Source organism: Diabrotica virgifera, chromosome 7 (assembly GCF_917563875.1).
Source record: "Diabrotica virgifera virgifera chromosome 7, PGI_DIABVI_V3a".
NCBI classification, from domain to species: Eukaryota; Metazoa; Arthropoda; class Insecta; order Coleoptera; family Chrysomelidae; genus Diabrotica; species Diabrotica virgifera.
Genome location: NC_065449.1, coordinates 208,364,656 through 208,378,653, shown reverse-complemented (window position 1 = coordinate 208,378,653; position 13,998 = coordinate 208,364,656). Strand labels below are relative to the sequence as shown.

At 32.4% G+C, this 13,998-nt stretch overlaps 1 protein-coding gene across 2 annotated transcripts in view; it reads right to left on the bottom strand.

The window, feature by feature from the left end:
• Positions 1–13,998, bottom strand: part of LOC114329993 (ATP-binding cassette sub-family C member 4) — a 102,018-nt gene that overhangs the window by 28,003 nt on the left and 60,017 nt on the right. For both annotated transcript variants that reach the window (XM_050655868.1, XM_050655869.1), the window contains exons 10-11: positions 11,645–11,835; positions 3,686–4,130 (exon numbers count right to left, since the gene is read on the bottom strand). In XM_050655868.1, the coding sequence (XP_050511825.1) occupies positions 3,686–4,130; positions 11,645–11,835 (636 nt within the window). The remainder of the gene's footprint in view (positions 1–3,685; positions 4,131–11,644; positions 11,836–13,998) is intronic.

The following is a 13,998-nucleotide window of genomic DNA, read 5'->3' as shown; positions in this document are numbered from 1 at the left end:
ACTTCCGTGCTTGACTGGTTGACTGCCCAGGTGTGTTCTAGGATTTCTTTTATATTTGACTGGAACTGTTCCTCTATGTTTTCATTTTTTAGCATATGTAAATTATATTTTACTTGTCTAGTGCCCCTTTCTTTCTTGGCTTTGGAAATTCTTTGTCGTAGCTTGGCTTCTACCATGAAAAGTTTCGACTTTACGAGCGGCGAAAACGTTGACCATGACAAGGAGAACAGTGCAAAAGATCCTTGTGGCTCAAAGGGCGATAGAGCGTGCTATGTTGGGAGTTTCACTGACAAGATCTCAATCCGCCAGTTACGACGAAAATTTGAGTGGCTAATGCTGTAGAGAGAATAGCTACACTGAAGTTGAACTGGACAGGTCAGGTGGGTCTAATGACAGACAACAGATGGAGGAATGGCAAATAACAGATGGAGAAAGCGGATGCTGGAATTGAGACCAAGAGATGATACTTTCTTCTTTATGTGCCGTCTTCTACCGAAGGTTGGCGACCATCAAACGATAGGTTTCTCTGTTTTGTGCCGCATGTATTATGTTCGCAGCTTCTGGTATCTGAAACCATTCTCTCAAGTTTCTCAGCCAGGATTTCTTCTTTCTGCCCAAACCTCTTCTACCTTCAATCTTGCCTTCCACGATAAGCTGTAGCAGACTGTACTTATCATTACGGAACACATGGCCCAGGTATGACGCTTTCCTCCTTTTAACAGTTATTAACGATTCCACCTCTTTACCCATTCGTCTCATTACCTCTGTGTTGGTCACTTTGTCTGTCCAAGGTATTCTCAGTATGCGTCGATACAGCCACATTTCTAGAGCCGCTAACTTCTTTATAGTTGCTGCTGTTAACGTCCACCATTCTACTCCGTAAAGTAGTGTAGAGGGTACGTAGCATTTCGTAGCTCCATCGGAGGTTAACGCTTAGGTTGCGGTTGCTTAAGAACTTTCTCATTTTTATGAATTTGGATCTTGCTATTTTAATTCGGATCCTAATCTCTACGTCTTGGTCCCACTTATCATTTACTGTATTTCCCAGATATTTAAATCGGTATACTCTTTCAATACGTTCGGCTTCAATATTCAGGTCGATATGTTGAATGTTCTTTTTACTGATCACCATAAATTTAGTTTTCTATCTATTTATCTTCAGTCCAGATCGGTTGCCAGTTGTATTTACTCTATTTAGCATCATCTGTAAATCTTCGATGTTATCGGCCAGTATAACAGTATCATATGCATATCGAAAATTACTTATTGGTACGCCATTAACCTTGATGTCCCCATTGTACTTTTCCAGTGCCTCTAGAAATATTTGTTCCGTGTACAGGTTGAAAAACAGTGGCGAAAGAATACAGCCCTGTTTAACCCCTCTAGAAATGGTTATGTTTTCACTCACCATATGTCCATTCTTTATGTGGGCTGTTTGATTCCAATATAGATTTTTTATAATCTCGATGACCTTAGTCTCAAGTCCTGAAAGATGTAATAGTTCTATGAGTTTGTCATGTTTGATAGTATCGAATGCTTTCTCATAGTCAATAAAACAGGCGTAAACATCTTTCTGTTGATCCAGGCATTTTTGAATCAAGACTTGTATTGCAAATAGGGGCTCTCGAGTTCCAAAACCGCATCTAAAACCGAACTGTGTTTTACTTATGCTGTGTTCTAATTTTGCTCGTATTCTGTAATGGATAATACGCAAGAATACTTTAAGGGTGTGACTCATTAAACTTATAAGGCGATATTCGCTACACGTCTTAGAATTGGATTTCTTGGGAAAGGGCACAAGTGTAGATTTCAACCAGTCCGATATAATTTGACCAGTATCGTATATCTTATTAAACAGTTCCAATACTACATTCATGTTGTTCTCGTTAAAAACTTTTAAAAATTCGACTAGTATTTCATCGCATCCTGTTGCTTTCCCATCTTTCGCTTGATCTATAGCTTTTATCACCTCACTTTTCAATATTTTTGATTCATTCAGATCAAGAGTGTTCGTAGAAATATAACGATAATCCGTAAACAAATCTTTTCTGTAAATTGCCCAAGTCTGCAACTGTTCTTCTTTATCTACAATAAGTTTGTTGTTCTCGTCTATTAACTTACCAAACTGTTTTTTCTTGTAAGTATAAGTAAAATCCTTGATTTTTTTATGCATGTTAAAACTATTGTGTCTTCGTTCTAGCTCTTCTATCTCTTGACATTTTTCTTGTAACCATTTCTCTTTGGATTCTTTTATCTTTCTGCTGACAGTTCTATCCAGTTCTTTATATTGTTCGGGATTATTCTTATTTTCCCTCCTTCTGTCCATGAGGTGTAATATTTCATCTGTCATCCATTCGTTCTTCTTCTTCCGCTCGCAGTCACCAATTACTTCTTTCGCACCGTTGCATATAGCGTCCCTTAAGTTGATCCAGTCTCTTTCAATATCATCAGTATTGGTTGTTAAAGCAACACTACTATTAATGCTATTTGCAAACTTGACTATTATCTCGGGATTTCTAAATTGATCCATATCTAATCTTTTGTTATTCTGTTTCTGGACCAAGGTTTTTAGTCTGACTCGCAATTGGGCTACAAGAGGATTATGATCAGAGTTTATATCAGCTCCAGGATATGTTTTGACTGATATTATTGCGTTACGGAATCGTTTGTTAATTGTTATGAAGTCTATCTGATTTCCAAAGATGTACCCAGACTTGTCCTGTGGTGACCTCCAAGTGTACAATCTTCTTAATGGTAACTTAAACCAAGTATTAGTGATAATTAAGTTTTTCTCCTGGCAAAACTGTATTAGTCGATCACCTCGTTCATTTCTTGTTCCCAACCCATACTTGCCAACTACGTCACTGACTTCGCCTTTTCCTATTTTGGAGTTAAAATCTCCCATTACCATGGTTATGTCTTGTTTCTTTAGGTTTTTTATGATTTCGTCTAATTGTTCGTAAAACTCTTCAATTTCTTCTCGATGGGCTAATTTGATCGTTTTGGCAGACGCGTCTGTGAAATATCCGATTGTTGTCGGTTTTCCTAGCACAGATCAAAGAGTTTCGGTGCGAACGCCCGATGCCTCTCCACACATCTGACCTCTACGACGCATTAGTTTTCGCAGTGAATTTCAAAGTAGATATTGCGTCATCCGAGAATTAACACAGACTGAACGATTTACAGATGTGTGGTCAGCTCGTGATGATACATCGGCAGATGCATCCGCAGAAGCGTCTGCCGATGTGTAGAGGAGGCATAAGACCGATAATGACATATGCATCAGAAATAAAACCCTATACAGTTACAACACAGAGACTATTGGAAACGGAAGAGATGAGAGTACTGAGAAGAATTACAGAAAATACGCTGTGAGATCGAAAGAGGAGTGAAGATATTATAAGAAAATATAACGTACAGTGTATAGACGAATGCATACTAAATAGAAAAAAGAATGGAATAACCACATAAGCAGAATGAGGAAGACACGTATGGTCAAAATAGCAAGAGATTAATCATCAATCAGTAAAAGAAATATAGACCGACTGCATAAAATATGGAGTTACAACCTTCCATAGAGGTATCAGTCCGTCAATGAACAAGCAGAATTTCTTATAAAGAGGAAGAAGAAGAAGAGATAGATATATAGATCTAATTTATATATAATATCTACAAATAAACTTACTCCTATACTGTCAATCAAGACGGTCGGCAGATATTCATCAATAGTCCCAATATCCTTCGAGAATCTATTAAGAGTCCTTCCACTTGGATTGGTGTCAAAAAATCTCATCGGAGCCTGAAGTAGTTTATGGAACATTTTATTATGCAGGTTAGTAGAAGCTATTGTGCAGGTTTTATAGAATATGAAACCTCTCGCTAGCACAAAAACGATAACTCCTCCAATTATAACAGTGTACACGTATATTGAATATCTAGTTTTAAAAATTTTCTTTATTTTATGATCACTTTCAACATAGTCAAACAACTCATCATACCAAGAACCATCTGAATGTGTTCGGTTATCAGATGAATAGTAAATGTCCGTGCTAAAGTCATGTGTAGTATTTGTTGAAAACGGTTGAATTTTAATTTCTTCAGCACAATTTTTAATGTCCTCATTACTAGTCCTAAAATACCATAAAAAATTAACAATAACACAGATAATCTTAATTTATTTTAGTTAATAAATATCTTTAAACTGAGTTTTTTTAGGTATCCATAGACATAGACAGAGGCAATGACGCTACAGGATACAAATTTAGAACTGGAGACAGGAGCTTAATCATGGAAAATACTACAGCCAATACTGCAGTATCATCAGCAAAGGTAGCTATTATGGTCTAATTCAGAGAATACATTGATTTCTTTTAATTGTGAGTGAGATTCTTCTTGCTTTACCCTAAAAACCCTGTCTTAAATATTTCATTTTAATAAAACTGTGTACTTATTTATCAAAGCCCTGCTTAATTTATATTAAATCCTTCGGGCCATATCTTATCAAAAGCTTGAGCTACGTTGAGGAAGGCAGCGGAGCAAACTTTTTTTTGTTCTAGGGACCTCTCTAGTATATCCCCTGTTTTAGGGACTTGGTCGATAGTTGAATAACTTTCTTCAAAACCCAAATTGGTGAAAACCTTTTCTTTTTGTTCTAGGGATCTTTCTAGTATATCCGCTATTTTACGGACTTGGTCGATAGTTACATAACTTTCTTAAAACCCAAATTGGTGTGATGGAATTAAAACCTTAGAGTCTCTGAAAAGCTTCAGCATTTTCAGCCATAGATTCTTGTACAGCTTCGAAATTTCAATGTAGTAAGAAAATCGGCCTGTGTGATGATACTATAATTGGTTGCTTTTCAGGTTAAGGGATCACTACGACCTCTGCTGCTTTTCATATCTTAGGAATATATTTAGACCAGGGCGCATCTGTAAAAATATTGGTACATTTGGACGGTGAGAGGTGACTCAAATTTTTTTGCAGAAATTGCTTGAAAATAACTCAAATAATAATATTTAATAACTCAAATAATAATATTTGAGTTATCCTTCCTCTCAAAAAGGTCCAGACCATTGTTTACATAATCAAAATGTCAAAAAATGAAGGAAAAATTCGATTTTTTTCTTCGTTTTTTTATTGTAACTTTAAAAGAATTCATTTCCGAGAAAACTTGTACTGACATAAAAGTTGCGTAATTAAATTTACTACAATATAGAATTGGTTAAAAATTTTAAAAAGTAGTCACCCCTGTTGCCAAATAGCAATAATTGCGAAAAAACCATACAAAAACAAGTATTGGCATTTTACGTTTTTCAACCATTTATGCTATACTTAGGACCTTTATATTTCACCCAGAAAAACTTTATGATACAGTAAAACAATACTGTAAATTTCATTACGATCGGTTCAATAGATTTTGCAAAATAAATTTTGCAATCCAGCTTTCGCAAAAAAAATTCATTTTTTCAAAATGTTACATGACTGAAAATAAAGCAGATAACAAGTAAAAAAACAAGTAACAAGTTTTTTTGCATATAGAAGTGTACTGTCCCTTTCATTTACAATTTGCAAAATTAAAATCGATTAACTACCACGGCGTCAGGAAATTTTTAAATAAACATTAATTATTGGTGCTACGCGCAAGACAGCGAATAGTTTGCTCTGATTGGGCATTCGAATGACCTTTGATAATAATTGATACATTTTAATTTTTATTACATTTCGATATAAATAAATAAATTTGTTTATTGCAAAATAAAAACACATACTCTATCCTTTGAAATAACATTTTTTTAGCAAAAATTTTCTTTGTTCATATATTCTAGCTTGACAATAAAAGTTTATTATTTTAATTATATGCAATTGTTTAAACAATATTTCACAAACAATAATAAAATTAGTTTGATTTTTGTGGAATTAAAATATTAAAATACAACAAAATATAGAGTAAGAAAATAATATATTAGGTAAAGATTGGAAGAAATTTTGGTGGAAATCAACTTGTGTGAATCGAACACCGCTGTCCTGCGCGTAGCACCAAAAATTAATGTTTATATAAAAAATTTCCTTACACCATGGTAATTAATCGATTTTAATTTTGTAATTTGCAAATGAAAGGTACAGTAAACTTCTATAAGCAAAAAAGGATTCAATTTCCTATCTGCTTTATTTTCAGTCCTGTAACATTTTTAAAAAATGAATTGTTTCTGCGAAAGCTGAATTGCAAAATTTATTTTGCGAAATCTATTACACCAATCTTAATGAAATTTGCAGTGTTGTTTTACAATATCACATAGTTTTTTTTGGGTAAAATGTGAAGGTTCCAAGTTTAGCATAAATGGTTGAAAAACGTAAAATGCGAATACTTGTTTTTGTATGTTTTTTTTTTCGCAATTATTGCTATTTTGCAACTAGGGTGTCTCTTTTTTAAATTTTTAACTAATTCTGTATTGTAGGAAATTAAATTACGCAACTTTTATATCAGTGCAACTTTTCTCAGAAATAAATAGTTTTAAAGTTATAATCAAAAAACCAATAAAAAAATCGAATTCTTCCTTCATATTTTGACATTTTGATTATTTAAACAATGTTCCGGACCATTTTGAGTGGGAGCATAAATCAAATATTAATATTTAAGTTATTTTCAAGCAATTTCTGCAAAAAAATTTGAGTCACCTCTCAACGTCCATCTCAAAACAGATGCGCACTGGACTAATTTTAATTTGAACGATGTGTTTATAAGATATTAGCTGTACTATGGCTTTTCTAGGGAATTGTTTTGATTTTGCCAGAAATTAATTCGAACCCAGGTGCTTTCTCGGCTTAACATTTGCTGTAATTTCGTTGAATACTTCTTCTGGATTGACTAATTTAATTTATCCTTCTTCTTCTTCTTCTGGTTCCTATCTGTTTCGGATGTTGGAAATCATATTGGCAATCATAACCTTGCTCGCTACGGCTCGAAACAATTCAGTTCAGTTTAATTTCACCTTCTTCTAATATGACGTTTCCCGACTCGAGTGATATTCCATCAACGCATCTCAGTATACCTATCTGAATCGACACTAATTTCATCAACAGGAAAAAAGACAAAACATATCACAAAAGGATGTCCACAAGGATCAGTATGTGGACCTATGTTCTGGGATGTAATGCTAGAGGAACTGTTGGAACAATTGACTATAGATCCTGAAGTGCTTGGAAGCATAGCATATGCAGATGATTTGTTGTTGATCATAGATGCAAACTCAAGAAGAGAATTAGAAAATAAATCAAATGAAGTATTAGTAAGAGTAAATGATTGGATGAATAAAGTAAAATTAACAATATCAGATTCAAAAACAACATATAGTTTAATAAAAGGAAATTTAGAAAGAGATCCAATTATAAAAATTAGAGGGAAAATAATAAAAAGAAAAAAGGAAACAAGATATTTAGGTATTATAATAGACGAACAAAAATTATTTACAAAACACATGAGTTGTGTCTGTGAAAAGGCAACAAAGATCATTCATAGCATTGCTAGTCTAGCACAGAAGGAATATAGAATTTCGTTCCGACAGATTAGAAGATACCTAAGTACAATACTTGCATCAATTGTAGGGTACGGTTCAAGTGTATGGGTACATAGATTAATAAATAAAAAAAAGAATGTGTGTGTACTATGTACGCACGTAAGAAGATATTCTTCTATTATATAATAGGTAATTTAAACGAAGTAAATTTACTTAAAAGGTTATTTGTATTTTATTTAAAAATCAAGCTAACTTTCTTATCTACCACTTTCAAAAATTTTTTATTAAAACAACCAAAAAAAAAATGAATCACCCGGGAATTGAACCCGCAACCTTTCAATCTCAGTGCTAACGCATTTCTAACTACTCCATCGAGGCTCTAGAAATAGATATGTAAGTTTCGGATATAATTACACAACACGGCGACATATAGTGTAAAAATGTTATGCTTACATAATATTTTATTAATCCAAAAACACAAGAATTATAATAAATAATACATTTCCTAAAACCACTAATATATTTTTTTAATGACTTATTGGCACGGTTACAGATACATACATACCTATCTTGAAAGATTAGCAATGAACTACATACTGTCAGTGTGCGCAGGCGCGCGGTAAATGTACAATTTTACCCTCAATCGATTCGCCGCTAAAGAAGAATATCTTCAAAAAAAATGCAGAAAAATTAAATAGAGCTCAGAGAGGATTTCTTGTAAGAATGACGGGAGCATTTGGAACAACTGCAACACAGGTACTCACAGTTTTAACTGGAGTAATGCCAATGCATTTAGAAACACAAAAAAGAGCATGTAATTATTGGCTAAAAAAAGAAAAATATGAAAAAAATAATACAAATAATAGGATTAGATATAAGAAATAAAAGAGAATTAAAAGAAATAATAAATAGAAAAAGACAAAATGAATGGGAAAATTCAACAAAATCTAGACGTTTATACAATTTTATACCAATATTAGAAAACATTCCAAATTATTTTAATCCAAAACAAGGTTTAGTACACTTTTTAACAGGACATGGACCGTACCCAACATATTTGGAAAGATTTAACTTAAAAGATGATGCATATTGTGAATGTAGAGAACTAGGCACACCAGAACATATAGTGTTACATTGTGAAAATAATATAGAAAATGAAGAACATAGAGAAATGAGAAGAAGATTAGGAAGAATTGAAATAAGAGATATATTACAAAATAAAAAATATTTTGGAATATTAAACAATCTAACAGAAATACTATCTAAAAAACAACAAGAAATCTATAATAATAGAAGAAGACAACAAATAATCCAACCCTGATGAAGTTGAGTAAGATAAAGTTAAAATAAATAAAATAAAATATAAATTCAAAAATAGATATTCACAATTATAATAATAATAATAATTCAATATAAAATAAATAAATAAAAATAATAATTCAATAAATAATTCATTAAATTAAAAAAAAACTACCAACTCTCTTCTGAAAATAGAGGGACTGTCTTTATAACTTAGAAGGGAGTTGATAGTACCAAAAATACTCTAACAAATATATATTGTTTCTTTAAATTTGTTAAATGTAATTAATAGATTATGGCAAATTATTAATTGTAAAAATAGATTTAGTAGTTTAGTAAAAAATGTAAAAATATAAAAAAAAATATCTGTAATCCCATCAGGAAAAAAACGACCTGGATTAGTCACTAGAGGCCAGGTCATATGTATGAACAATAAATAAAAAAAATAAATATACCTATCTGAATCGACACTAATTTCATCTTTCCCCGTTAGAGGTCGTTCTAACCATACTCTGATATGAATATTTAATTATTTATACCGAGCAGTCGGTGCGTTTTGATTCAGATCAGTCTTCTTGCAAAGCCTCTTTGATAACCGGTTAACCTAGAAACACGTGTCACGGGATGGCAAGATACTCGATTTGAATGAAAAAGAAACCGATTATTTTTATTTTGTTTTACACCATCCTCTATATTAGAGTATACAATGATGACGATTCAGATGGGTAAACTGAGATGCGTTGATGGAATATTTTCCCAAGCGTCCTCCGTTTGGTATTTCTATACCTGTAGTCCTGTCGCCGCCCGGGGGGTACAACGGCTTCCTTAATTCAGATGGACTTACCCAGATTTTTTTTATGTATTTTGACCCGTAGAACACGAATTTTTTGGGTAACAGTTGATCCGGATATCGATAAGATTGTTATAAACAAAGAATTTGAGGAATTACATAACAGCGATTTTTCGAAAAACAAAACATTTGTTTGTACGCTAATAAATCGTATTTTTCCGATTAAAGCGCCATCTATCAACAATTCTAAAAAATGTTTCGAATAAATGTTGCTTAATTTTTCATGACGAATATAAATCTGCAATAAAAAGTGGAGGTTGCTGTTTAAGAATTTAAAGTTACCCCCACCCCACCTCCAGGGGGAGGGTTCGAGTGTCATGTTTGGTGTTATTCGATAGGTTTTCGAAAAGTATTAAAAAATCTTTTTTTTGGTTTTTCATTTGGAAGTGTATTTCTCGAGATATTAGAGCGTTTCTATAATTTACCTATGGTATCAGGATAAATCGTTTTTCCCAATTATAGCGCCATCTATCCACAGTTCGAAAAAATGTCTTGAATAAAAGTCGCTTACTTTTACGTGACGAATCCAACTCTGCAAGAAAAACTGGGGGTTTCTATTTGAGATTTTTAAGTTACCCCCCACCCCACCTCTAGGGGGTGTAGTGGGGATTGGTGTTTGGTGTCATTGGATAGATTTTTGAAAATGATTGAACACGTATTTTTCAGTTTTTCGGTCCGATGTTTAGTTCGCGAAATATTCGACCGTTCCACTACTTTTGGGACACCTTGTATATTATATTATATTATATTATATTATATTATATTATATTATATTATATTATATTATATTATATTATATTATATTATATTATATACGTTATTAATATATAGGATCTTATAATTCGATTCCAGCAATAAAATTGCTGGTAAATAACTTTTCCCAAAAATGGCCTATTCTCCGATAATCAGCCCAGACTAAATGAGAAATGCATTGAAAACATCATTCAATCACTATGTGTTTATAGCTTTGTTTACCAATAAAAAAATTAATTTTTGGCAATGAAGGTAATCAAAACCGATACAATTTGACTTGAACTTTCAAATGCGGTAAGCAGAATTGCTATTTTATTTTTCAATCAAAAGTTTTTCGGGTTCAAAAATTCAAATTTTTCGATTTTTTTAAAGTTCAACCGCGTTTATGTCGAAAACTATGCATCCTACGAAAAAACTTGTAAAAACTTTTTTGCTTAGAATGACCCAAAAAATCCAAAAAAATGTTTGTTTTACGAAAAATCGCTGTTATGTGATTCCTCAAGTTCTTTGTTTATAACAATCTTATCGACATCCGGATCGACTGCTACCCAAAAAATTCGTGTTCTACGGGTCAAAATACATAAAAAAAACTTGGGTAAGTCCATCTGAATTAAGGAGACCGTTGTACCCCCACTGGCGACAGGACTACTAATTAAACAGTTTACTTGAATCGATATGGACACTCATTTCATATTTCCCCTTTAGAGGTCGTTCTAAACATACGCCGGTATACATATTTAATTATTTATACCGAGCAGTTGGTGCGTTTTGATTCAGATCGGTCTTCTTGAAAAGCCTCTTTGATAACGGGTAAACCTAGAAACACGCATCAGGGGATGGCAAGAGATCCGATTAGATACAAAACGAAACCGTTTATTTTTATTTTGATATTTTTTAATTAGTATATTATTTGTCACATGAAGCACATCGATTTGACTTAACGTTTCCATTTAATTCCTATATAAAATGAATGATGGCGCACGAGCTCAGCCGGAGCGAGTTTCTATAGTTAATATTATTAATAAATGCTTCTTCTTCTTCTTTTTGTATAGACATGACTCTGTCTGTTTTTTCAATGTGCCTCTAGTAAGTTCCATCGATTTCGTGGTTTTCCCACTGATCGTCTTCCTATTGGGGAACCGTCTCTCGCTGTCCTGACTACCCTATTTGTTGTCATTCGGCTTAGGTGTTAATGTTAATAAATTTAATTGCTCTACGAATTACTTACCAAAAGAATATCCAATAATCAGAACCGGTAGAAAGCACTTGTACTATAATCATTATTATTAGAACAAATATAATAAGCCAAATCTTTTGAACAGCCAGAATATAGTCTTTAAATGAAGTACTATTTGGATCGTTTCCTTCTTCTTCGTTCGGATCCACATTAGCACAACTAACATTTTCTGATAGTTCACTCTAAAATGACACTTACAACTTAATATCTGAACAGCATTTAAGAAATAAAAACAAAGTATTTGTTAAAAGGGTGTAAAATATTTCATTCCCAACTGAGCGCTCTCGGCTTACAAAGCCATCTTCAGAGCTAGAAAATTTAAAAATCTACTATTCCATATAATAAAATCATAAAATCTAGTACGAAAGAGGGATCTTCCCATTGGTCAAAAAATACAAAAAATTTGTCGTCAAAGTTAAAAAACTTTTAAGGAAAGTTTACAAAAACGCATCACGTTAAAAGATTCACAAAAAACACAATGGGGAGTGTCGACAGAAGTGAATACTGTCCAGGCATCTCGCCTCGATGCACGCCGGGCATCTCTTCACGCATCTCGCCTGGCATCTTGCCGCGCATCTCGCCAGGCATCTTGCCGCGCATTTCGCCAGGCATCTTGCCGCGCATCTCGCAATTTGTCACCAACGATTAGAGCTTTAGAATTTTATTTTTCTAACCGGTCTTAAATAAAAAATGTATTTCTAATTTCTACAATTTAGAAAATTACAAGATATTCTATTTTAAGGTTTTGCCCTACATTACTTTCAATTTCTAGAATTCTGTCTTTATAATTTTTAAAATGATTAACATTATAAAAAAAAACAAAAAACTAAAAACCATCGAAAACGAAATTGAAAATGGTCATTCATTTTTGATTAACATTATCATCATATGATTAGAATGAGTCTGGCGAGCATCTGAATGGCGAGCATCGCGGAGATATGCCTGGCTAGAGGTGAGGCCTAACTATATAATATGTATCACAGTATTAAAAACAAAAACTAATGTTTTCAATATAGTCCAGAGAAATAAGATTTTTCTCGTGACACATCCCGCTCCAGGCCGAAACCAAATTTTTTGAGTAGTATGGACATCTATATTAATAACCTATATGTTTCCTGCAGCCGATTTTGATGTTACATCAAATATACATAGTTATAAACAAATGAAGATCAAAAAACGGTAAATTTTCGCTTTTTTCGTCTATAACCAAAATGTTAAGCATTTTAAACAAATTTGAGAGTAAGAAACTCATAAATCGTCTAAAAATTTCAATATGACGTTCGCTGAATATGTCTATCCTTATTGGTTGCTTAGAAAATTGCAAAATAAATCATAAATTTTGGGTTTTTATAAATATTCATAACTTGTGTAAAAATTAACTTAGAACCTTCTTATTACACGAATTGCTGAGACTTCTGGTGCTTAAATTATATTTTAAATTTCAAAGCCATTGGTCAAATAGTTTAAAAGTTATTTAATTTGTTTATCCCAAATTCATTTTTTTGCAACACTGTAAGTCAAAAAATTATGCGGTTACAGTAAGACTTCTGACAGTTTATGGAAGAAGAACATTTATACTATTGGCTTAATTAAAAAAATGACAAAAAGTAATTTTAAACAGTGTTATTTTGCAAAAACACGTCGATTTTTTGCTTACTTATAAACAATTAGAATAACTTTTTAACCGTTACCCGTAGAAAAATTATTTTTTCATATTTGGAAAGACTGAATTTTTATACACACTTAGAAAGAAAAGCAATTGTCCTAGGACAATTAGGGACGAAGTTAGCCCCCCCTTTTTTTAATTTACATGTTTTTGCAAATTAATTTTGCAGTATTTAGAATTATTCTTTGTCATTTTTTTTAATTAAATTAATAGTATAAATATTCTTCCATAAACTGTCCAAAGTATTAGTGTAACTTTATCATTTTCTGACTTATAGCGTTGCAAAAAAAATTAATTTAGGATAAACAAATTAAATACCTTTTAAACTATTTCACCAATTACTTTGAAATTTAGGGTATAATTTAAGCACCGGAAGTCTCAGCATTCCGTGTAATAAGAACGTTCTAAGTTAATTTTTACATAAGTTATGAATATTTATAAAAACTCAAAATTTATGATTTATTTTGCAATTTTCTAAGCAACCAATAAGGATAGATATATTCAACGAACGCCATATTGAAGTTTTTATACGATTTATGAGTTTATCACTCTCAAATTTGTTTAAAATACTTAACTTTTTGGTTATAGACGAAAAAAGCGAAAATTTACCGTTTTTTAATATTCATTTGTTTATAACTATGTATATCATCAAAATCGGCTGCAGGAAACATATAGGTTA